A 26,137-nucleotide genomic window follows, 5' to 3' on the forward strand; every position below is an offset into this window, starting at 1 on the left:
TTCTGACACTCTGATTTTTGTGCAGTGCCTTTGCAACACAAATGTTATTCACAGAGCACAAGGATTAAGATGAGATCTTCCTCCCTCCCTTGAGGAAGATTAGGAAACTTTTAAGAAACATCCCTGAAATGATTAAGTCATCGTTTTAAAACCTGTGTGAAGTAATTTTAAAAACTGTGGGGCGAAATGACCAGTATTACACGTTTTTCATATTGCCTGAATAGCACAAAATAAATTTTTTAAGGGATGAAAACCAGCAGCAGGATATCAGGAAAAGGGCAGGACTTCTCTTGAGGCTTGCACAGTACCTTTCTCATATACATATATATATATATAAAACACATAAACGATGTTCTAGTGAACAGGAGAGTCCTGGATCCTACTAATTCATTGCCAGGCCTGACTGCAGGATGCTGGTCCTGCAGCACACATGGGATGAGGATTCTCTGGGATGAGGACTCGCAGACTGGGAGGAGGAGAAAGGCAAAAGAGGCATGGCACAAGCAGCAGGGCTGTGCAGAGGGCACTGAGCGAGGCCTGGGATGTGCCCTGGGAAGGGAAGGGAAGGGAAGGGAAGGGAAGGGAAGGGAAGGGAAGGGAAGGGAAGGGAAGGGAGTTGTTTTTTTGAGGATCTCAGCATCTCCAGCTCTCACCAGGCCACCTGCAGAAGGTGGCTGTGAATCAGCACTTCGGCTCCTCCGGGAGGTCACATTTCTCCCCCGAGGTGTTTTCCCTGGAAGCTGCAACACTCAAATACCTCAATCCGAAGCCCCTTGGGAGGACAAACTCAAACTCCCACCCATGCTCTGCTCCCTGGCACAACAGGGTTTTGATTGAGAGGCACCCAAATTTGTGACCCTGCAAGCAAAACCCCAGCCATGGGAAAGGAATCCTGGAATCCCAGAACCCCTGAGGCTGGAAAAGACCCCTGAGGCCAAGCTGTGCCCCAGCCCAGAGCACTGAGTGCCACATCCAGGCCTTCCTGGGGCACCTCCAGGTACAAATCCCTGGGAATTGGGAATTTCCAGCAGTGGCAGCACTGAGCCTTCTCCCCACCCCGGGTTTATTTTTCCCCTTGAAGAGTTCTACAGGGTAATCCAGTGAGCAAAGAGCATTTCTGGGCTCACAAACCTGATCTTCAGAGCAGGAGGAAAGCAGGATGAATGTGCTGCCTTGTTTCATGCCTTGGTCCCGCCCAGCTTTCAGGCTGTATCCTCAGAGTTTTACAGCCTGGTGTAAAATGCACTCCCCGGGTTGAAGGAGAACTGTTTGGTTTTAAGATGGGGCAGAATTAATTTTCTGATGGCTTAAATAAAGGGTTTTTCAAAGCTCTTTTTGTGATTGGAATTATACACAGGTCATTTTCCCTTACTAAGGAGAAGCATATGAAGTACTTGGAAATTTCTCACAACGGCAAAGCAATAATCACCTCTGAGATAATGATTTTCTTTTTATGACACCAGTATCCTCTTGCTTTTAACATTTGCATTTTAATATCTCGAGAACAAAGACTTTCCCGCATATTGTTCCAACAAAAAGCTGTTTTCCAGTCTAGCTTGTAATTTTCTAATCACATTAATAACCCTCAAAGCACTTTTATTACTGAGGGTATTTGAAGAGTTTTGTAGAAAGTTAACTGCATTTTCTGTAACATTACGGGGGAAAAATTGCCACATAGATGTGAGCTGACAAGTTTGGGGGGGTTTAAACTGATGGATGACAGATAAAGCACCTGTGTGTTGCTGAGTTGACAAGTATTTTATCCGTGTAAGCAGATAAATATGAGCTTGGAACTTCTTCATTCTTCTTTAAATACACTCACTTAATCTGGCACAGCATTAGTGTAACAGATCCCACTGCAGCTTCTCAGCAAAACATTGAGACAATTCGACACCTAAGTTATAAAAATTATTATATTATTTATTGTATATTTCTATTTAGGGTTATGTTTATATTTATAGTTATATTATTACTATTTTATGTCCACTAACTCTTTGTAGGCAGCGTTTCATGGCAGCAGCTCAGAGCTGGAAGTGATGCTGTGCAAAAGGGGTAACAAAAAATCTTTTCTTCAGAATTTTAAAACATCTTTTCCTTTAAACAGAAGCAACAGAAGCTCCTTGAACTAATAGCACATTTAATACTAAAAAGTGCTTAAATGCCTTTAGGCATCCAAATGCAGGGCCTTTTGTTTTGCCCTGTTTGTCTACAAACAATTTAAATTCACTTTCCCGCTCGGTTTCTCCTTGGTTTTTAAGGCAAGACCTTCGGATGGCGTTGCTCTCCCGCAGGAGCAGCGAGGCAGCAATTCCCAGGGTCGTGCTGCCATCTGGGGTTCCAAGCTGGAAAGGAACGGGCAGGGACACCTTCCCCTGGCCCAGGCTGCTCCAACCCGGCCTGGAACACTTCCCGGAATGAGGCAGCCACTTTTGCATTAAAAAAAATTTCAACCGTCATAAATCTCAAAAAAAAAAAAAAAAAAAAACAAAAAAAAAAAAAAAAAAAAAAAAACAAAAAAACAAAAAAAAAAAAAAAAAAAAAAAAAAAAAAACAAAAAACCAACACCAAAAAACCACCAAACCCCAGAAACCTCTTTCCCTCCCCCCCCCCCCTTTTTTTTTTTTTTTTTTTGCTGTTAAGAAAATAATAGAAAAGTCTCTTCTTGCTGCAGAAATCCTGTGATTTCCCAATTCCTGTTTCCCAGAATCTGACGCATCCTGGTCTTATTTCCTTTGGTGGTGGTTTGGGATTTTTTATTAAACAGGAACATTTGCTCAGAGAGGACAAATTATTCACTTCGGTTCTGACTGAAATCCCAAAAGCAGGTGACCCTTTCCCGTTGTCCTCTACAGGCATTACAAATACAGACGTTAAAAGGCAGGATCCAAGCGGGGATTCAGAAGGCAGCCCCAAAATTCATAGAGGCAAGGCAGCTGATTACCACGAGGCCCCAGTTTAAATCCCAGCTCTGTAAACAATTTCTGCAGAATTCCAAACATTTGCATCCCAGCTTTTGGCTGGCCCTCTGTGAGGCATCAGCAGAGCCCAGATGTGAAGTCCCAGCCCTGATGCAGCTGGTTTTTCCTAGCCCCACACACAGAAGTGGCCACACATCCCATTTCCCACGCAGGACACTGAGCTGCTCCTTTCCAATCCCAGCTGAAGTCTCGAGCCAAGAGCAGAGCTGCAATAAGCAGCAGAGCACGGGCAGTTATGGGATTCCTAATTTTCCCGGCTGGAAGCCTGGCTTTGTCCATCTGTGCACATCTCTCATCTCAGATGGGAGATTTTGCAACCTCTTTGCCCAAGCTGGTGCTGCTGTCATTTCCTGTGACCTGCTCCCGAGTGTTCCAAGGAATACTCCTTCCTGCACAGGCTCCAGAGGACTCAGCCCCCCTCCCCTGACCCAGCACTTTGTGTGCCCACTGAGGCTTTAGTGCTCGCTTTTAGTAGGAATTACCCTTCCGGGGAGGCACTCGGGGTCTGCCCACCCCAGTATTTGGAGGCCAAAGCCCGGCATGAGCTAAAAGCTGCGGGAGCAGCGGGAAATCTCTTGGCCAGAAAGCGGCAGCAGCAGGCAGGACACAGCTCCGGGGGCACCAGGACAAACACCGCCCTGCTCTGCACACCCCGGGGCTTTTCAGGGTTGGCCTGGGCTGAGGGGTTTTACACTTCGCCTCCCTGTCCGGGCAGGGACACTTCCACCGTCCCAGGCGGCTCCCAGCCCTGTCCAGCCTGGCCCTGGCTGCATGAGCATCCTTTGGGAGCATCCCACGGGGATGTCCCGGGGCTGGGCCGTGGAGCAGCGGGACGAGGAGCTCTGGGCACCGCCTGGCCGTGGGATGGAGCAGCAGCGGAACTGCGAGCAGCTCGGGACGAGAGCTGAGGAAGAGTCATTAGATGGTGCTCTTCTTCCATGGAATGTCGCAGCGTGAGCCTCCTGCCTCTCCAGTCCTGGGTATCCCCCTTTCCCTGCCGTGTCGGGGCTCCCCTGCACTCTCCTCTTCCCCTGGGTTACAGAGGAGCTCTGCCCTCCCAGCCCCAAACCGAGCCCGTTCTGGGGCTCCTGGGGGATGCTCTGTGCACGGCCCCCCGGGAAGGAAGGAGCTCTGCAGCTGTAAGATATTAAGAATATTTGTTTCCATCCAATAATGCCTTCCTGGCACCCTGCAGAGCCGGTGGAGCTGGTGAAGTTTCTCTCCTGCAGTGGCAGCCGTGCTCGGGAGCACAGCTCGGGGTCACTTGGTGCAGAGTGCTTTGGGACACGCTGCTGTGGCTGTCTCCTGCTCAGCCAAACGCTTCTGTGCTGCCAGGGCTAATAAAGGGGCTGTTTAATTACTGTGTAATGAGCTGGCAGAGGAAGCAGATCATCCTCCCTTGGGAAACATCAAGTCCCTCTGCCCAGCGTGTCCTGTGGGCTGTGCCGTCCCTCAGAGCCACACCAGAAATGCCAGGAGGGAAAGGTCGCTGTGCCTTTCTCTGCCCCTGCTGCACCACCACCCTGGGAGGGGAAATATCCCACTTGGAGCTGGATATCCAGGAGCTTCTTGTGCCTTCTGGGATGAAGAGAGAGCAGGGAACTCACCGAAGGGCTCTCCCTCCATGCCTGACATTCCCCCTGTCAGGACCCTGCAGCTGTCCTGCTCTCCAAGCTGCAACTCTGTGAAATCCAAGTGTGAATTTGCCCTGGCAAAGCTCGCCTGTGTTTGTGCACCTGTCTGCTGGCAGAGCTGAGGGTGCTCACCTGGAGAGGAGAAGGCTCCAGGGGAGAGCTCAGAGCCCCTGCAGGGCCTGAAGGGGCTCCAGGAGAGCTGGAGAGGGACTGGGGACAAGGGATGGAGGGACAGGACACAGGGAATGGCTCCCACTGCCAGAGGGCAGGCTTAGATGGGGCTGCCTGTTTGTTAACTTCTCCAGTTCCCGTCTGGAAAAGCCTCAGTGTTCAGAGAACTGGGGAGACCTTGAAAATAAATAGTCCAGGGTTAGATAAACAAAGTTTCCCTTTCCCAAATCCCAGGATTACACCACGGCTTCAAAATTTACAGAAAAAAAAAAAAACCCTGCAGATCAAGAAATCGAACAAGAAAATGAACACAAGGAAACTTGCAGGCAGGGGAGAGGGGACTGGAGCCGGGGGATGGAGGGAAAGCCAAGCCCAGTTTGGACTGGGACTGGGTAAGCCGCTCACAAAGCCCGGGCTCAGCAAACCGCACACTCCGTCCTTCTGGGATTGCAGCTTCAGGAAAAAGAAAACACAGACACGAAATAAACCCTATTGAAAGGGATTGCAAAAGTTGTGCTCCGGCTTTTAAAAGTGCAGGCGAAGCCCCACCTCCGCGCTCCGCACACCCATCCCCACCTCCGGGCGGGCAGGAAAAGGAGCGAATGGCCCCGGCTCTGGTGGCAGAGGGAAAGTTTCGCTGGCTTCGGGAGAGCACCAGGAGAGCCCCGGACCCAACGGTGAGTATGGCAGCACCTGCCCGCAGCCCGGCGTGCGGAGTGAGGATGACTGCGGTGCTGGGAGAAAGGTGAACTTTCTGCCGCCGGCTGCTCTGGCGAGGCTGCTGGATCCGCTGGGGCTGCGAGCGGCTTCACGGGGAGAAAGAGGAGTGGCAGCACGCCTGCTCCGTGCCAGCCTTCTGCACGTGTGCTTTGTCGCTTCCTCTCTGCCCGTGCCTAATCGTTTGAGGGTCTTTTTTATCCCCAGTGAGGCAGCCCCGCTTGTTTCTCCCGTTGCGGGGAATTTTCCCAGTTTTCCCAACGCTGCCCCGGTGGCTTTCTCTCGTGGTTTCACTTCTCCTGTAACGGCAGTGGCTCTTTGCAGCCCGGATCTTGGGGAGACGCCAGGCAGCCCTGGAGCTGACCTGTGCCCGGCTGCCACAGGGAGCCTGGCCGAGCCAAACCCCTCCAGCGGGGCGCTGCTCGGGAGGAGAGCTGATCCCGCAGCCCTGGAGTCGTGGAAGGGTCTGGGGTCAGTGCTGGGCTGCTCCTGCCGGGCTGTTCCTTGGCTGCTGGGGTCTGCGAGCGGGGTTTCTGCCGGCTCCTGCAAACGGGGGAGCTGCCGTGTCTCTCAAGCCTTTGGGGTGGGCATATCCCCCGGGAGCCAGCCGTGGGAACAGCCTGCCCTCCCTGGAGCACGGCTTCCAGGCCTGGGGTGAGGTTGGCCACACCTGCTGCCTCTGTCAGGTCGCCGCTGCGGTGTCCCTGCTGGCCATAGGGACAAGGGGACGGCTCTGCAGGGGTGGGGTGGGCCCGTGTCCCGTCCTGTGCGGGGGCTGCTGCTCTGATCCCACCTCTGGAGATGGGTACCCCTGGGTGGGCAGCTCCTGTGTCAGGAGGGAATGGCACTGCCTGTCCCAGAAAACGCCCCTTCCTCCGTGGTTCCTGGCTCCCAGTGCTTCCCAGTGCTTCCCTGGGGGTGCTGCTCTGCGCCGTGCTCTACCCCGGACCTGCCGCGTGTGCCCTGGCTGGAGGTGGATTAAATACTGAGCCATGATGTGGCTGAGTGCGGGTTTGAGGGGTGGCTTGGGAGCTTCATTTCCCCCCTCAGCACCTGCCGTTGGCACCCCAGGCTTTGGAAAGGTGATTTTCCAAGGAAATGGAGGCAGCGTGGGAGGCACAGCAGCGGTGAGGGGAATTCCTGGCTTGAGACACGAGCTGAACACCAGGCTCTGAGGCGTCGTCCAGGGAAAACAGAGAGAGAGTGCAAGGCTGGAGAAAGCCCAGGACAAGATCACGCCCAGGGATGCAGGAAAGGGCTTGTTGCTGTCTGGCAGCTTGGCTGGGGCCAGCTGTGGTTCCAGCTGCAGGTCTGGGCATTTCCAGACGAGAATCTCCATTTTCACTGGGCTGTCTTGGTCCCTCTGAGCGTACAGATGACAGTGCAGTCCACCAATGTTAAATAATGGGAGAAGGACATGGAGTAGTTCCCCCTGCTGCCCAAAATACCAGCGTTTCCTCCTTTTCCCGTGCCAGCTCCAGCCCCCACCAGCTGCTCTGGGCTGGGGCTTCACTCCAGCACTTGCTCCTTGTCCCTCAGCACCCAGAAATGTCACCAGGTCTGTCCCACCCGCAGTGTTTCCTCTGCTGTTCACAGCCAGCTCCTCTCTTGCTGGCTAAGGAATTCTCTCACTTCTCCTAAGCTCTACTCAGTTCCCTTTCCTGGCAGCAGCATTTCCCTGCTCCTGCTCCTCCATCCATCCCCGTTGCTTGCAGGTGGCCAGCGTCATTCCCAGCTCCTGGTGAGACAAGTTTTACTGGCCACCTCCAAAATTTGGGGATGCTCTGGTTGTTAATCCCTGGGTTAGTGTGGAGGGGGTGAAGAGCTGCCCTTGAATGTCCCTTGGAAATAAATGTTCAGGATTGGGGTGTAGCTGCTCCTCGTGGAACACTCAGTGTGAGGAGCAGGTCTGTGATCCTGGGCAGACCATGAGTGCAGATGGAGGATCTGGGTGTGTTGGGACTCCTTTTGTCAGAAGTTATAGATAATAAATAGCAAACAAGCTCTGGTTTGCTCCAGGAGGGCTCAGCTCCAGGGAACTGCTGGGGTTTCCACTCACGATGTGTGTTCGAGGCACTGGGCTCTTGCTCCTTGTTTTGCAACAGCTTCCCCTTCAAAAAGTTCATTTTTCTCACCAGAGGTGTCTGTGTCCCTGGAGCCACTCTGGCTCTGCCCATTTCCTCCAGCTGCTCCTTGCACTGCAAACTCTCACAGCTTCCAGGGGAACTCAGCAAAAAATCTGTGTTTTTCTCAGTTTTCACTCCCGTCCAAGCAGCAGTGTAGTACAGAGGGGGAAAAACATCAGGAAGGTATTTATGGCATAGGAAACCCAAATGGGGGAAGTTGTGGTTTGGGATCACTGCCCTTCGGGCTTATCTTGGCAGGTGCTTGTCCATAGAGCCGAGCACTGCCTGCAGCCTGTGGAAAGGCAGATTCCTGCTGGAATCGGGCTCCTCATCCTCCCTTCATCACTTTAACTCCCATCCAGGGGCTGGAGCTGCTCGGGGCAGGAAGAGTTTCCCTGCCAAACACAGAGGAGGTGGTGCTAAAATAGAAAATGCCACCGGGGACACGAGCACAGCCACATCTGTCAGCCCAGGGCAGGGGGGTGGAGGTTCAGCACCTGCCTCCATCCAGGAGACAGGGGTGACTTTTGTTCTCAAAATGCTGCACAAAACCGTGGGGGGAAGGAGCAAAGCTGGGAGATCCTGGTTTGGCAAATCTCACAAAGCCCTGAGGCACGGCACAGACCCACAGGGACGGGGAGGAACGAGGGCAGGAGCAGTTTCAGGGGTGCTGCTGGTGCACGGGGGGGATGCACCCCACGAGAGCCTGGCAGGCAGCACGAGCAGAGGGTGAGGAGGGGGTCTGGGGGGGCTGCAGACCCCAACAGCTCCGCAGCCCTGGGCAGCCTCTGGAAGCAAAGCCAAGCGAGTGATTCATGGAATTATGCAATTCCAGCCTGGCTGCTTATGTAACTCCAGAGCCATCTCCCTCAGCCAGAGGCTCTGGAGTTCCCTCCCGCCCCTCCCAAAGCCACAGCTGCTCCAGGGAGCTTCCCCTCGGGAGGAAAGGTCACCCCGGGGGAGATGGATGAGGGATGGATGGATGGATGGATGGATGGATGGATGGATGATGGATGGATGGATGGATGATGGATGGATGATGGATGATGGATGATGGATGGATGGATGATGGATGGATGGATGGATGATGGATGGATGGATGGATGGATGGATGGATGATGGATGGATGGATGGATGGATGGATGGATGGATGGATGGATGGATGATGGATGGATGATGGATGGAGGGATGGATGGATGATGGATGATGGATGATGGATGGATGATGGATGATGGATGATGGATGGATGGATGGATGATGGATGGATGATGGATGGAGGGATGGATGATGGATGATGGATGGATGGATGGATGGATGGATGGATGGATGGATGGATGATGGATGGATGGATGGATGGATGATGGATGGATGATGGATGGATGGATGATGGATGGATGATGGATGATGGAGGGATGATGGATGGATAGATGGAGGGATGGATGGATGGATGATGGATGGATGATGGATGGATGGATGATGGATGGATGATGGATGGATGGATGATGGATGGATGGATGGATGGATGGATGGATGGATGGATGATGGATGGATGGATGGATGATGGATGGATGATGGATGATGGATGATGGATGGATGGATGATGGATGGATGGATGATGGATGGATGGATGGATGGATGGATGATGGATGGATGGATGGATGGATGGATGGATGGATGATGGATGGATGGATGGATGGATGGATGGATGATGGATGGATGATGGATGGAGGGATGGATGGATGATGGATGATGGATGATGGATGGATGGATGGATGATGGATGGAGGGATGGATGGATGGATGATGGATGGATGGATGGATGGATGGATGGATGGATGGATGGATGGATGGATGATGGATGGATGGATGGATGGATGATGGATGGATGATGGATGGATGGATGATGGATGGATGATGGATGATGGAGGGATGATGGATGGATAGATGGAGGGATGGATGGATGGATGGATGGATGGATGGATGGATGGATGATGGATGGATGGATGGATGATGGATGGATGATGGATGATGGATGATGGATGGATGGATGATGGATGGATGGATGATGGATGGATGGATGGATGGATGGATGATGGATGGATGGATGGATGGATGGATGGATGATGGATGGATGGATGGATGGATGGATGGATGATGGATGGATGATGGATGGATGGATGGATGGATGATGGATGATGGATGATGGATGGATGGATGGATGATGGATGGAGGGATGGATGGATGGATGATGGATGGATGGATGGATGGATGGATGGATGGATGGATGGATGGATGATGGATGGATGGATGGATGGATGATGGATGGATGGATGATGGATGGATGATGGATGATGGAGGGATGATGGATGGATAGATGGAGGGATGGATGGATGGATGGATGATGGATGGATGATGGATGGAGGGATGGATGGATGATGGATGATGGATGATGGATGGATGGATGGATGGATGGATGATGGATGGAGGGATGGATGGATGGATGATGGATGGATGGATGGATGGATGGATGGATGGATGGATGGATGGATGATGGATGGATGATGGATGGATGGATGATGGATGGATGATGGATGGATGGATGATGGATGGATGGATGATGGATGGATGGAATGATGGATGGATGATGGATGGATGGATGACGGAATGATGGATGGATGGATGGATGGATGGATGGATGGATGGATGGATGATGGATGGATGATGGATGGATGGATGATGGATGGATGGATGGATGGATGGATGGATGGATGGATGATGGATGGATGGATGGATGATGGATGATGGATGGATGGATGGATGATGGATGGATGGATGAATGGATGGATGATGGATGGATGGATGGATGATGGATGGATGGATGATGGATGGATGGATGGATGGATGGATGGATGGATGGATGATGGATGGAGGGATAATGGATGGATGGATGGATGGATGGATGGATGATGGATGGATGATGGATGGATGGATCGATGATGGATGGATGGATGGATGGATGGATGGATGGATGGATGGATGATGGATGGAGGGATAATGGATGGATGGATGGATGGATGGATGGATGATGGATGGATGATGGATGGATGGATCGATGATGGATGGATGGATGGATGGATGGATGGATGGATGGATGGATGGATGGATGATGGCTGGATGGACCTCAGCACACACTTGGGGAGCAGGGTTTCATCACTCCCAAATGCAGAGGGGTACCACGGCAGAGCTGGAGCCTCTCCCTCACTGCCTGTGCTTGCATGTCGTGTGTTTCAACACCACTTTTACTTTTTGCTCTAATTTTTAACCTCCAGTAATGTTTTCTTAGTCTAACTTCTTGTAAGATTTCTGGGACGTGTCGTTTGTGGCCCATTTCTCATTACACAGAGTCACTGAGCTGGGCCGATCTCATTTTCACTTTCCTTTTGCCACATGGTGCAAGAGAGAAATAGCTCTCGGGCACATCTCTGCATCCCTTTTTACTCCCTGTCTTTTTCCATGCTGAGAATCCACTGCCTTTCCCTTCTGCTGGGTTATGAAGCATCCTTGCACCCGCATTTTCCGAGCCAGCTTCCCCTTTACCCCAGGCACGCCCATAAATACCCCCCCTGACACCCCTCCAGCCTCGGAGGCACAATTATTCAGCAGAAGGAAGCCAGATTCTGGGATTTTGCTGGCATTTTGAGTCCCCTGCTGGGATTTAATTTTTTGTGTTACACTGGCTGTTAGTTACTCACGCTCTGCTGAGCCCAGCGTGTGCCTCTCCTTGCTCAGCCGAGGGGAGCAGCTGGTGGGGAAGGCTTTGGGTGGAGGCACGGCCTCGGGAATGGGACAGGGCGATGTGCAGCCAGCCCAGACCCTGCTGGCACAGCCAGCACCCTGGTGCACGTCCCAGACGGGGCTTGGGGCATTTCTGCTGCCCTGGTGTCAAAGGAAAGGCAGCCTGGGGACAAGTGGAGCATCTTAATCAGTGCTGCAAATGGTTTGTGGGATTAGCTCAGATACAGGCAGTGACAGGAAAGGTTTCCCCACTGCCAGTCAGCAGGGTTAGGTGGGATATGGGGAAGGAATTCCTCCCTGTGGCTGCCCCTGGATCCCTGGCAGTGCCCAAGGCCGGGTTGGACAAGGCTTGGAGCAGCCTGGGACAGTGGAAGGTGTCCCTGCCATGGCAGGGTGGCACTGGGTGAGATTTAAGGTCCCTCCCAACCCAAGGGATTCTCTGCACAGATGGGGGTTATTCCCCAGCCTGCAGCTCCCTGCAGTCACTGTCCCCTGGGAGCTGGGAGGAGGGGCCAGGCAGGTGAGGCTGGGATTCCTGGCAGAATTTTAGTGGCATCAGTTGGTGTGAGGCTGAGCTCAGCTCCCCGTGCCCGCTGCACCCAGGGATTGATGTGCCAGGCCTTTCTGGGGCATGCAGTGACCCAGGACAGAAATGGGAAGAAAAGTGGGCTTTGAGGACAAATCCTCACCTGTAGCTGAAGGAATAAATAACAGCAGCTGATGGATCTGCACCACTCTGAACAACCATCCATCCATCCATCCATCCATCATCCATCATCCATCCATCATCCATCCATCATCCATCCATCCATCATCCATCATCCATCCATCCATCCATCCATCCATCATCCATCATCCATCCATCCATCCATCCATCCATCATCCATCATCCATCCATCCATCATCCATCCATCCATCCATCCATCATCCACCCATCCATCATCCATCCATCCATCCATCCATCCATCATCCATCCATCATCCATCCATCCATCATCCATCCATCTTTCCATCCATCCATCCATCCATCATCCATCCATCCATCCATCCATCCATCCATCTTTCCATCCATCCATCCATCATCCATCCATCCATCCATCCATCCATCCATCCATCATCCATCCATCATCCATCCATCATCCATCCATCCATCCATCATCCATTATCCATCATCCATCCATCCATCCATCATCCATCCATCCATCATCCATCCATCATCCATCCATCCATCATCCATCCATCATCCATCCATCCATCCATCCATCCATCCATCCATCTCATCAGTTTTTTTTTTAATCAGTTAACTCTTATCTGCCTTTGTATTTGATGTGCTCCCTGACCTCTGAGCTGGATCAAAGTACTTTTCTGTTTAGTTTCGTTCCCGAGGGAGAGCAGCCTGGGCGGGATCTGGAGCTGGGGTTTATTGTCAGTTCGATCTGCTGGCAGACCCTGCGGTGTCTGAGCCCTCTGCAGGGCACTGCCCCGGGGCCAGCCGCCCTCCCTCCCTCCCTCCTCCACGCATGTAAAGGAGAGCGTGCAAAGGACGGCCCGAGTGCTGCTGCTCACCCCCGGGTTTGTGCTTTGCAGGTGCAATGAAGGACAAAGACATTAGCACACTGAACCAGGACATGGAGCCTGCGGTGGCTTCCAGCTCCATGAGCACTCCCACCCCTGCAAATCCAGGCTCCTTTGGGTTTCCTGCCTTTGGTGCTCCTGCCTTTGGTGTTCCGCCCTTTTCCTGCCCCCTGTGCCCCCCCCGAGCATCCGAGGGGCTGCAGCAGGGCTGTCAATAACCCATCAGGGCTGGAGCCAGGCAGGTGCCTCTGCCCCAGCCCTGCTGAGCCCTCCAGGGGCCCGGCGAGCTTTTCCTGCCCGCTTGCACTTCCGATCAAATGCGCTTTATTGATCCCACCCTGGATTTGCTGCAGCAATATCTCTGGGAACGGGCTGAGGGCAGCAATTGCTTCTTGCAGGGGCTGCTGCGTTCCTCGGGCAGGTCCCCTCTGGAATTCACCTCTCCTGTGCGCGGTGCCCAGGGGTTCAGAAACACCACAGTGGAGGCAGGCTCCCCCTGCTAGAAGTTACATCAACCCCTGCGTTTGTTAATTTGTCTGAGGCTGCGACTCCTCGCTCCTTTGCTTCTCATCATGGGGGAAAATAGAATTACACACAATAATAATGGGAAGCCTTTCACCCCATTTGCTGCGGAGATGAAAACATCTATTAGAAAGTGCTGAACAACAAGTTAAAGCCTAATGGCTTTAACGTGCCTCCAAACAATGCAGCTTCCTGAGCAGGAAGCCTGGCTACTAAAACCCAACAAAGACATCTCCGGTCCCTGGGGAGGCCAGAGAGCAGGGAAGGAGAGCTGCGGGCAGGGAGGGGATGCTGGCTTCCCACGGGCTGGAATTTCTTTGCGTGGTCGCATCTAGGTGATGGCTGGGGGCCCGAGAGCGAGAGTGGAGGGGTTCTGCCGGGGGAGGTGCAGAAACGCCGCGGGTGCAAATGGGATGGCTTTGGCTTTGATCCACCCGAGCCCAGCACGGCGAGGGCTGGGAAGGGCTTGCTGAGCCTCCCGTGTGCAGGCGGGAGCTGCTGCCCGGAGCCCACATCCCTCCAGAGGCAGAACTTTGCACTGTGTCCCCTTGAACTTCTGGGGTTCTGCAGTCACTCATCAGGGCTGGGGCCAGGCACTGCCTCTGCCCAGCACTGCTGAGCCCTGTGTCCCCTTGAACTTCTGGGGTTCTGCAGCCCACTGAGTTCCCTCTCAGAGCCCGTTTCTGCAGCCCATGGGCCCCCTCTGGAAACCCATTTCTGCAGCTCACTGGTACCCTTGGATTCCCGTTTCTCCAGGCAGCTGAGGCACCTCTGGATGGCAGCACAGCCAGCAGCTTTGTCAGCTGCTCTCCCGGCGCTTGCTGCCAGCTGGCTGAGGGTGCCCCATCACCCAGGCCATTGATAAGGAGGTCACACCGACCCCAGGAATGTTTCACAACATTGTCCTCGGCTCTGCTGAGCAGCGTTTCACCTGCCAGGCCTCTGGGGTTTAACACTGTGCAGGCTGCTTTGGCGCTTTGCAGAACTGGAGCGCTCGGAGAGCAAAGGAAGCCCAGGAACAATTCGGGATTGCTGGGGTGACCGTGTGCCTGCTGTGGGGGTGTTTGCAGAGCTTGACAGGAGGGGGGAATTCAGGCTCAGCCACGAGCATTGTGCTGAATGATTTATCTCTGGCAGGCTGACAGAATGACAAGCAGGGCTCCAAGGAGCAGCCAGCCGGACGCGGCGCGGAACACGCTCTGCAGGAGCCCCTTTCTCAGTGTCAAGGTAAACACCCCCTGCTTTCTGCAGCACCCCCTCCATCGCTGGCCTGGGAGAGAGTTCAGCTGCCTGCAGGAGGCACCGAGAGGATTTATGGGCACCAGGTGTGTTTGGAAAAGGCTCCCCGTGTTTCCCGTGGCAGAAGTGCCTTTGGTGTGGAGCTGTCCCCGTTCCAGAGCCAGCGGTGTTTCAGTGCAGGTTGAACTCCCAGCTCCTGCAGGGTTCAGCTCCAGAGAATCACAGGATGGGATGGGTTGGAGGGACCTTAAAGCTCATCCAGTGCATGGGCAGGGACACCTCCCACTGTCCCAGGCTGCTCCCAGCCCCAGTGTCCAGCCTGGCCTGGGACACTGCCAGGGACCCAGGGGCAGCCACAGCTGCTCTGGGCACCCCGTGCCAGGGCCTGCCCACGCTCACAGAGAACAATTCCTAATTCCCAAGATCCCATCTAGCCCTGGCTTTGTCAGTGGGAAGCCTTTCTTCTAAGTCTTGGGTCCTCCTGGATGTGGTGCAGCCCCAAGCCCTCCAGGTGAGGGTTTGAGGAGCTCTGCAGAGCCACAGGCTGCGCCTGACGGGGTTCCCTCTGTCTTGCACCATCTGCTTCGTTCCCTTCTGCCTCGATAACTCCTTGTTATCAGCAGTGGCAGCCCCAACACCAGTGTACAGCACTACATTCAGGCTAGCTGGAAGCCAATCACCTGGCTCATCAGGGAATCTCACCAGGCCAGAGAGCAGAAGATGACCGTCGGTCTTGAAGGCTCAAGATTTCTCTGTCCCTTTTGCGGGGAAGATTTGGGGTTTTGAGGGTTTTTCTGCACATGCTGGTGCATTTAATCACCCTCCTTGTGTGGCAGAAGGAAAGTGAGTCACTGAGGCAGAGGCTAGCAGAGCACAGAGGCTGGAGACACAGAGCCAGAGGCTCTTCCCCAATCCTCTTTCAGCCCATTCCGCTGGTTTTTATCTGGTGGGTTTTGTTTCTTTGTTTTTTCTTTACTCACCAGCAAGGTTATCTTTAGAAACATGACCCCGCTGATTTTTCCATGAGGAGATATTTTGCAGGGGTTCAAAGATTAAACCATGGTGGGGCAAAGCCAGCTCAGGCCTGTGAGCAGAGTCGAGCTGTATTTTGCTGTATCTGTGAAGGTAGATCCTAAAATCCCTGACTGGTTTGGGCTGAGGGGGACCTTAAAGACCCTCTTGTTGCAACCCCTGCCACAGGCAGGTTTGGAGGAAGCTCCTGTCACCAAGAACACAGTTATCCTCAGCACAGGATGTTTTCCCCTCATCTCTTGGTGTTTTTTTTTCAAGAAGTTAGGCCACCCTGTCCGGTTTCTAAATAACTGGCTCAGAAAACAAAACTTCCAGCCCAGGGTTTGCGTGGCTCTTGCAGAGACACAGAACCATTGCACAATGTGGTTGGATGTGTTTGAAGTGGCTGAAGGACCAAAAATCACAGCACTGCAGTTTTTGTGTGTATTTATATCTCCAGAGGGCGAGCCACAAAAACCACGGGCCACATGTCAAAATGCAGCTGAGGGACATGACTAAAAACTGCCCTGTTTGCCTTCAAGGAGCATTATGATTTAGATGGGACATTGGGAAGGAGTTGTTCCCTGGGAGGGTGGGGAGGCCCCTGGATCCCTGGCAGTGCCCAAGGCCAGGCTGGACGGGGCTTGCAGCCACCTGGGCAGTGGAAGGGGTCCCTGCCCTTGGCTCTAAGCCCCCTCCCAGCTACAGGCCCGGCCAAACTGGTTCCAGCTGTTTCCTCCCATAAGCACAGCGCAGTGTGCCTTTGTCACGTGCTGAGGCACAAAGGCCTCTCTGAAAATAGCCTCCAGAATCTCGCAGACGCGTGGAGGGAGCGTGGCGGGGACGTGCTGCTGTCACGTGTGCACACGTGGGGTGGCAGCAGCATTAAAGCCTCCGGGTTGCTTTAATTCCACGGGCGTAGAGGGAAGGCTTGACAAGCACAGCTCAGCCCTGGGGCTGCTCCTGCTGTCCATGGTCTGTCCTGCTGCCAGGGAAAAAGGCCTGGGAAAGGCCTGGTGTCTGCCAATCCAGGTCACCTGCTGGGGCAGCACATCAGTCCCACCAGTCCAGCAGAGCCAAAGGCCAGGAAAAGCCTGCTCTTTCTTTTCCTGACAAAAAACTGATGGCTGAGAGCAAAGAGGCAAAACTGGGGTCCTTGCCCAAGCCCCTGCAGGTCCTCTGCAGGGCCATCTCTCCTAAAATACCAGATTCCCAACGCATTTTGGGCTGCAGAGGATGTGGGGCAGGGCTGGGCAGCTGCTGAGCTGCTGTAAACCCGTGAAGTTCCCGGATTTGGATACTCAGGGGGCTGTGTGCTGTGGATGCCTGGAACAAACAGATCTGCTTTCAGCCTTTCCATCTGAAGTGATGTGTTCAGGAAGCAGAGCCCGGGCACCGGCAGCGACTTGGAGGAAGGAGGGAGTTTTAGCAAAGCTGCCTCTGGGGACGCTTTCCTTTGGCTGGGTGACATTTTCCCAGTCCAGGCACGTTGCAGCCGTCAGTGGTGACATGAGGAAGGGGGGGAAGGTGCTGGGTGGTGTCCTGGTGTGCATCATGCCAGCCCATCCCTTTGGGAGGCGGTGGCCACAGCCCAGCCCCGCAGTTCTCAGGGAGCCAGCGGTTTGACCTTCCCCCTTTTTGGGCTGTGGATGTTCCCTTGGCTGACAGAGCAGGCCACTTTGGCAGTGACCTCACTTGAGGTCTGGATCAGAACGAGATGTAGCAGCAATCCAGGCCAGGCTGAGCAGTTTCTCCCTGGTGGGAGCTGCTGCAAAACACAGGGAGCAGGAGCAGTGCCCCGAGGGTTTGGACACCATCCCAGGCTGAGGGCAGCAGCTCTGGAAGGAGCCAGGGCTATGCAGCCTGTCCTGCAGGGAGATGGGGGGGCCGTGTCCTGAGGCTGTGTGGCTGTTTGGGCTGGGTACCTGAGCTCCTCTGGGGGCTGGAGGCTGTGTGGCTGTTTGGGCTGGGTATCTGAGCTCCTCTGGGGGCTGGAGGCTGTGTGGCTGTTTGGGCAGGGTATCTGAGCTCCTCTGGGGGCTGGAGGGGTGCCTGGGAGAGCCACAAGGCAGCAGGAAGGAGATGGCTCAGGTGGAGGAGGGAGGATGGAGATGAGGGCAGATTATTTTCTGGGAGATGGTGGGCTTTGACAAGGTTTCCTTCTGGAAGGGGAAGAGAACCATCACATTTTCCAAAGGAGATGTGTTTTACATTTAGGGCTTTGTGAGAAGGAAAGGAAAGCAGCCTGAATTCTTTTCCCTGACCTGCTGACTTTCTCTAGAGGAGTTGTTTGTTGGTGTGTTTGGAAGGGCTCATTCCTGTCCCAGAAGAGCTCCCAGCACTGGGGATGGCTGTCTGCCTCTGGCTGAATGGGAACAGGAATGTTGTGCAACCTCCCTTCTGCTGCTGCATCCGAGGGACAGGGCCAGCACAAACAGCACAAACAGGAATCATCCCAGCATGTGTTTGTCCAAAGCCTCTTCTCAGCTGAAGAACTTACAGCCTCCTCGCAGACACTGACCCTGCTGTTACTTCTGGCAGAGGCCAACTCCATGGCTCTGACCTAACCTCAGAACATTTCACTGGTGCCAGAGCAGGGCTGATATCTCCAAGGCTTCTGGTCAGAGGTTTCAGTTGGATAATGGTGCCTTTCTGAGGGGGATGCAGTTTGTTGTGCTGCAGCTCTGGGTGACCCTGCAGCTCTGGGTGACCCTGCAGCTCTGCATGACCCTGCAGCTGCCACTGACCCTGCAGCTGCCACTGACCCTGCAGCTCTGGGTGACCCTGCAGCTCTCACTGACCCTGCAGCTGCCACTGACCCTGCAGCTCTCACTGACCCTGCAGCTCTGGGTGACCCTGCAGCTCTGGGTGACCCTGCAGCTCTCACTGACCCTGCAGCTCTCACTGACCCTGCAGCTCTTACTGACCCCTCTGGGTGACCCTGCAGCTCTGGGTGACCCTGCAGCTCCCACTGACCCTGCAGCTCTGGGTGACCCTGCAGCTCTGGGTGACCCTGCAGCTCTCACTGACCCTGCAGCTCCCACTGACCCTGCAGCTCTGGGTGACCCTGCAGCTCTGGGTGACCCTGCAGCTCTCACTGACCCTGCAGCTCTCACTGACCCTGCAACTCCCACTGACCCTGCAGCTCTCACTGACCCTGCAGCTCTCACTGACCCTGCAGCTCCCACTGACCCTGAGGCTGTCACTGACCCTGCTGGGGTTCCATTTCTGTGTTGGCAGTTCTTTGTGTTCTGCCACGGGCTGCTGCAGCTCTCCCAGCTCCTGGTCTCGGGCTACCTGAAGAGCTCCATCTCCACCATCGAGCGACGCTACGGCCTCTCCAGCCAGACCTCAGGGCTGCTGGCGTCCTTCAACGAGGTGAGCAGGGCCAGCCCCGTCCCTGTGTCCCCGTCCCCGCGCTGCCCTGCCCTCGGGGGACACTCTGCCGTCTGTCCCCGCAGGTTGGGAACACGCTGCTGATCGTCTTCGTCAGCTACCTGGGCAGCCGCGTGCACCGGCCGCGCCTCATCGGCGGCGGGGCCCTGCTGGTCTCGCTGGCCGGCTTCCTCATGGCCCTGCCGCACTTCATCACGGGCCCCTACGAGTACGACCGCTCCGTGGCCAGTGAGCTCCACACGCGTCCTTTGGGCCCCGCGGGACGGAGGGAGGAGACACCGCAATGGTTTGGGCGGAAAAGGGCCTTAGAGATCACCTCGTCCCGCGGCAGGGACACCTTCCACCATCCCAGGCTGCTCCAGCCTGGCCTTGGACACGTCCAGGGATCCAGGGGCAGCCACAGCTCCCCCAGGCAGCCTGTGCTCGCCACCCTCACAGGGAATCACAGAACAATGAGGTTGGAAGAGACCTCTAAGTCCAACCTGTGCCCTGACACCTCAGCTAGACTATAGCACCAAGTGCCACGTCCAGTCTTTTTTTAAACACATCCAGAGATGGTGATTCCACCACCTCCCTGGGAAGACAATTCCAGTGCTTTATTATTCTTCCAGTGAAAAAGTTTTTCCTAATATCCAACCTGTACCTTCCCTGACGCAGCTTGAGGCTGTGTCCTCTTGTTCTGTCAACTGGGAACAATTCCTTCCCAGTATCCCACCTATCCCTGCCCCCTGGCAGTGGGAAGCTGTTGTGAAATGACCTTCCCTCCAGGCACTGAGAGCTACAAGCTGTTGGCTTCTCCTCAGTAAATTTTATTTTTCTGAGAATGAAATAATTTCAGCCCTCAGAGGCAACAGCTACTGGTGGAAAGCAGAGCCAGGGGATGTGGGAACCATGGCAAAGGGCAGGAAAACCTCAAAATGCAGGCTGTGCCTCTGATTCCCCTTGTTTGCTGCACATCCAGCCTCACCTGCCTGCCCTGGTGTAGCTGGGCTGTCTTTGAGGCTTTAGACCCCACTGGAACATCAGCCTCCCCTGAGATACATGCAGGACTAAATCACTCATGCAGGGAACAGGACAGGGTAGGTTTGGGATCTTCTCCCTAAAGGAAAATGAAGGGATGAGAAAGGAAAGAAAGGAGAACAAGTTACTTGCTGCCTTCCCAATCCCTGACACGAAGCTCCAGCAAGTCTTCTAGAAGCCTCCAGCAAACAGCTTTTGTTTGGCTCTCCAGAGGGAGCGCAGCTGGTGCAGGCAACTGCAGACACCAAAGGAAGGCTGAATAGGTGAATCATTGCTGGCTGCAGGCAGGGGCCAGCTGCAAAGCCCAGCTTGGAAACATTGAGTTGGTGTTTCAGCAGTGCTGCTGCAGGTGGGCGCGTGTCCCAGCGCTTGGAGTTCCACGGGATGTGGGGCATAACCGTGGGAATCCTGCTCTCAGCACCACCACCCCCTTGCCCGGGGTTCTAAGGAAGACGAGGGTGCTGGAATCAGCACTTCCACTCAGGCAGCTTTTCTGAGGAAAATGAGTTCTCATTTCCTGGGTAGCTGCTCACAAAATCTGCAGGGTTGCTCATTTACCTGCATTGGGCAGCCTGTCAAAGGTCCTGGGAGTGACTTCAGCTGCACTTCCTGGAGAGAGGGAAGGCCTTGGAGGCTTTCCAGGCTCGTGACCCTGTCTCTGTGAACAGCAGTGCAGTGATCTTTGCACCTTCTTTGTGTTTTCTGTCACCTGTTGTCTAAGGATTAGATAAGGACATGGAGCTGCTGGAGCAAATCCAGAGCTGGGGGTGTTCTCCTGGAGAAGGCTCCAGGGAGAGCCTTCCAGTGCCTAAAGGAAGAAGTTCTTTCTGCAGACCAGGCTCCTCAGACCTGTCCCCTTGTCACCGCAGGCACCTTCAGCAACACCACGGACCTGTGCCAGCCCGGGGCCCCGGGGGCCTGGGCCAACCTGAGCGATGCCAGCTGCACGCCCCTGGCCTCCAGGGAGAACCACGAGGTTCTCCTGGTGATGTTCGTGGCCCAGGCCCTGCTGGGCATCGGCGGCGTGCCCATCCAGCCCTTCGGCATCTCCTACATCGACGACTTCGCCAGTGAGAGGAACTCGCCCCTCTACCTGGGTAAGGCAGGCGGAGAAGAGAAGCCAGGCTGGAGGTGGCAGCAAGGCCAGACTGGGCTAATTGGCATTAATGAGAGCAGGGTTCGTTACAGCCCTTCTGCTCTGCCCCACGGCCAGCAAGGATTCTGCAGGAAGAGTTTATCTGGTTCAGGCTTGGGCAGACAGCGGGAGAGCTGGGGAGCAGCGTTTGGGGCAGGAGCTGGGGCTGTTGGCCTGAGAGTGACAACCTGAAGATGGAGTTAGTGACCATCTCCTCTCCAAAGAGGCTTCAGGGAGGCCCAGAGGAACAGCCTGATCTCTGCGTTCACAAGTGGCAGCTGTGGGTTTAAGGGACTCTGTTTAGCTGTCAGCAGAGCCATACAAACCCAAGAAAGCAGTTTCAGCCATCAGGGAGATGGGAGGGTATCCTTCTGGAGAACAGCTCGGGCACAGGCCCAAGAGGGGTGTCCCAGGGTGGTGGCATGGACAAGGTGCTCCTTGCAGGTCCTTCCAGCCCTTTCCCAGCTGTTACCTGTCACAGCCTTCAGCTGAATGGAGCAGCAAAGGTAGATCAAAACCAGGTCATTACTGTTAAAAAAAAAAAAGGAAGCACAGCATCAAATTTTGCCCTGGTAGACGATCCAAACCTCTCACATGTAAGGCAGGAGTTGAATCTTACATGTGTGGATTTCTTTTATCAGTAATTCACAGAGAAGAGTTCACTGATAACTTTTATCTTTAACCTCGTAAAACTTGGTGTTCCCTGGATTACTGGTGCCAAGGGGCACCTCTTGTTCCTGGGAGTACTGCAGTCCTTCTAGGAGGCTGAAGACAAGCGCCAGGAAGGGTCTGAGCCGTGCCAAAGGGAATTCCGTGTGGGACAGGAATGCGGGGAGCACGGGGCTGTTGCTCTGGGAGATAAGAAAGGCGCCAGGGAAGCGAGCTGTCAGGGAGGCAGCTGCACCTCTGTGCCCGTGGTGCCTTGCCCAGGCTGAGCCCTCCCTGCTCTCGTGCCCCACAGGAATCCTGTTCTCCCTGACGGTCGTCGGGCCGGGGGTGGCCTTCATGCTGGGCTCTGCCATGCTCCGGTTCTACGTGGACATCGACAAAGTCAGCACAGGTGGGGCAGAGCTTCGGGAGCAGAGGCACTGCCAGCCTCCTGGGGCTTCTCTGCCCTGGCCCTGCCAGCGGGGCACAGTGGGCACCCAGCTGGCTCCATCCAAGGAGCCCCTTGGATGCCCCGGGGGCAGCAGTGAAATGGGGAAGAGACAATGAAATGGGATTTAGTGGTGGGCTGGTCGGGGCAAGCGCTGCTGGGGCCCCAGAACTGGTGGTCCCTGGGTTGGGAGCCACCACCTTGGGGTGATGGGTGCTGGGGCTGGCTGGGGCCACCCTTCGGTGCGCTGGGGTGCCAGCATTGCTCTGAAGCCCCTCTCCTCTCGTGTTGCAGCTGAGGTGCAGCTCACCAGCAAGGACCCGCGCTGGGTGGGGGCCTGGTGGCTCGGGTTCCTGGTGGCCGCCAGCCTGGTGGCCCTGTGTGCCCTGCCCTACTTCTTCTTCCCGCGGGAAATGCCGAAAGAGGTAGGAGAGGTTCTGCACACACACACACACACACACACACACACACACACACACACACAGCCCCAAGAGCCGGAACCACGGGCGGTTCTGTTCCCCGGGGAGGGCAGGAGGATGCAGTCCCAGCTTGCCATGGTCACGGGAGGTTTGCCACGGGAGGCGAAGGGCAGCCAGCTCTGTCTGTCCTGGCGGCTTTTGTCTGGGGAGCAGCCCTGAATTTTGGGGGTGGAGTGGGAATTCCACCGCTGGGCTCCTGGCAGACGAGGACAGCTCTTGTCCAGCAGGGCAGGGGGTGTCTGCGCAGGGCAGAGCTGCTCAGCGGGGCCTGGCACGGCTCAGGAGCTCCCCGAGCGCGTTCCCGGGGCTGCGCTGGCACGGGAGGCGTTTCTGAGGGCTGGCATGCTGCTGGAGCTGCTGGGACACGCTCGGGAGGTGAAGCTGTGCTCCTCCCCGTGTCTTGGCCGTGCTGGAAGCGCTGTCACTGCCCTCCACCTGTGCTGTGCCTCGAGGCAGCGTGCAAACCTTCCTGCCCGAACAAGCCTGTGCGCCCGTGCAGAGTAGTTCTTCATTCCTCCCGACACTGCCTGAATTTCTGCAGACTCGGCGGAGTCTGGGGGTTCCCCGACCTGATTTACCCGTTCAGCTCGGGGATGCGGTGACTTACTGCTGGCTGCTGTGAGGTGCTGGGGTGCTCTGTGCACGGCAGGATGGGGTGACCCCAAATGTGCCCTGGTTGCTCCTCCTGCAGCCTGGGCTGCTCCGAAGCCTTAGGGAGGCTCTGTGCTAGCAGGCTCCGCTCTGCACGCTCCGTCTTAAGGAGAAGTTCTTCATTAGGGCTGATGGGAATATTAATTTCATGAACGCCTCCTGGGAGAAGATAATGCACTTCCAGCTAAACCAGCTGCACTTTCTGGCAAGTGCTGCACTCTGAGCAGTTTGGGAGAGTTGAAGGGGGAACAGGCTATTGATTTTAAAAAGAGCAGGAAGATTTCACCCTGCTCTGCTGGCTGAGATCCGTGGGGAGCACTCCCACATGGCCGAGCACCCACGTGTCCCCCTGCAGCATGTGGATTTCTTGACTTCTTGGGTTTCTCCCCATTTTTGCATCTCCCTCAGAAAGCTCCTGGAATCTACTGACAGTTGAAAACAACAATAGGAAAATGCAGTAAATAGCCAAATTCTGCCCTCCTTGCAGAGTGGGAGGCACTGGGGCCAGCCATGCCTGTCCCGTGGGGGTACCGGCACCAGCAAGGGGCCCTGCCTAAAAAATTCGGATAAAAGCCCCTGCAGAAAGTTTGCCACGTGCTGTCCTGGGTGACACACGTGAGCTGCAGGAGCGCTCAGAGATGTGTTGGAAATGGGTGATTTCCTGTACGTGTGTACTGTCCTGCCCACGGCACGTGGGAACAGCCCGTGGGAAAAGCACAGCTCTGCCCAGAGGCAGCTGAGGTGTTCCGGCTGGGATTCCACTTCTGCCCACCCTCCCCAGTGGCACCATGCAGCAAACACTGGCTGCCACCCAGCCCTCTGTGTCTGTGGAGACTGATCTGCCTCCTCCCACCAGCCAAGACACATCTGCATTTTTTATTCCACAGCCACATAGCAGCTTCACCTTTTTTTTGATGAATTCTTCCTTTGAAGTTCCTGGAATGGCTCGTCCTAACATCAATGATAGTGTGGGGCTCCTCTTTTGATCTTTCTTTCATAAATTAGTTACTCCAGACCCAGAACATTTTTATTTCTCTGCTTTGCTGCTCGTCAGTAGGTTTCTAGCACCAAAGTATCCTGAATTATCCTACTGAGGGCTGATCATGGCAAAGCCACGAGGTTGCCATGAAATCAGGAAGGGGATGAGAGGATGAGGCTCTTATGCTGGACAAACTGTTTTCAGTCAAGAACAGCATTTTTCCCAGTAATTCCAGTTTAATCCTGCCTCCGTGAGCCCGAGCCATTCCTTGGAGTTGTGTCCTGGATTGGGAGGAACTTTAAGCACTCTCCAGTTGCTGTGTGGCCATAGTTTAGCTCATGCTTTGCCATCAGCTGCTGTTGCTGTATTCCAAGGCAGGCAGCAGTATTGTCCTGATAACTCCAATATTCCAGGCTCTGTCTGTCCTGCAGCTCTGAGGGTGACACAAAAAGGGACTGAAAGGGGCAAAGCTGCTCTCAGAGACAAAAGCAGACACTTCCAGGGATCCAGCTTCTCTGGGCACCCTGTGCCAGGGCCTCAGCACCCTCACAGGGAGCAATTCCTTCTCAAAATCCCACCTAACCCTGCCCTCCTTCATCTGAAAGTCATTCCCCCTTGTCCCATCCCTCCCTGTCCTTGCAAAAAGTCCCTGTCCAGCTCTCCCACGTTAGGTGCTGGAAATGGAGGTGTTTCTCTGGAAAAAGGTTCTGTGATGCTCTGGGTGCCTGATTAAAGCTCCAAAAGCACCACCAAAGGCAGCCTGGGAGCACAGGGCATGGTCTGAGGAACACAGAGGGCCAAGTGGCAGGACAGGCTACCTTGGAGGAATCCTGGTCCCTACAGCTGGATTTTCCCCAGGGAGCTTTAAAGACAGGCACAAACAGCAGCCAAAAATAATCCTCCTGTTTGGTGGGAGCAAGGTGCCCCTCAGCTGGTTATTTTCACACTCCTGGAAATAGGGTCCCTGGAGGGACCCACACCTGCTGGAAGAGGCATAATGAAGTGTTTGTAGGGAGCCTGACCTTGTCAAAAGGAGCATAATTCTTTCCCAAGCCGTGAGGCTTTACACTTTGTTTGTCTAATATGAAAATAACTTCTCTGACCTTACTTCTCTGTGAGCTGGGAGTGCCAGGTTCTGTTCACAGCCAGAGGGAAACTCTGCAGAAACCTCAAAATAAACAAAGAAAACCTCTCTGTCACAGAGCAGCTCATTTATCCCTGTCTCCAGGGTGTGTTTGGATCAAGCCAGCCTGCTGGCACCTCTGGCTGCCCTTCTCACAGGTGCAGTAGCAGGTGGGGAGAGCAGGAGCTGCCAGGAAAAGCTGCTTTGATTTTCCTTTCCTGCAGAGCCATGCTCAGCCATGCCTGGATTTGTTCATGTCTGCACAGGGAAAAGTGTGTGGGAGCTTCATTCTCCTTCCTCAAAAGCCTGTCCGCCTCCTCCAGCCCGCTGAGGGTGGAAGTGCTGCCAGTGGACTCATGGAATCACGGCGTGGGTGGGGTTACAGGGACCTCAAAGCCACCCCTGCCAGGGCAGGGACACCTGCCACTGTCCCAGGGTGCCCCAGGCCCCAGTGTCCAACCTGGGCACTTCCAGGGATCCAGGGGCGGATAA

The 26,137-nt window shown here is 54.7% G+C and overlaps 1 protein-coding gene across 1 annotated transcript in view; it reads left to right on the forward strand.

Moving 5' to 3' along the window:
• The first annotated feature begins 5,396 nt into the window (after positions 1–5,396).
• The window catches only part of SLCO2B1 (solute carrier organic anion transporter family member 2B1), a 35,299-nt gene continuing 14,558 nt past the window's right edge, over positions 5,397–26,137 (forward strand). The window contains exons 1-7 of the mRNA XM_053970517.1: positions 5,397–5,460; positions 14,654–14,743; positions 19,007–19,144; positions 19,228–19,390; positions 21,052–21,279; positions 22,279–22,377; positions 22,708–22,838. Of these exons, the coding sequence (XP_053826492.1) occupies positions 14,663–14,743; positions 19,007–19,144; positions 19,228–19,390; positions 21,052–21,279; positions 22,279–22,377; positions 22,708–22,838 (840 nt within the window). The 5' untranslated portion in view covers positions 5,397–5,460; positions 14,654–14,662. The remainder of the gene's footprint in view (positions 5,461–14,653; positions 14,744–19,006; positions 19,145–19,227; positions 19,391–21,051; positions 21,280–22,278; positions 22,378–22,707; positions 22,839–26,137) is intronic.

Source organism: Vidua macroura, chromosome 2, assembly GCF_024509145.1.
Source record: "Vidua macroura isolate BioBank_ID:100142 chromosome 2, ASM2450914v1, whole genome shotgun sequence".
NCBI classification, from domain to species: domain Eukaryota; kingdom Metazoa; phylum Chordata; class Aves; order Passeriformes; family Viduidae; genus Vidua; species Vidua macroura.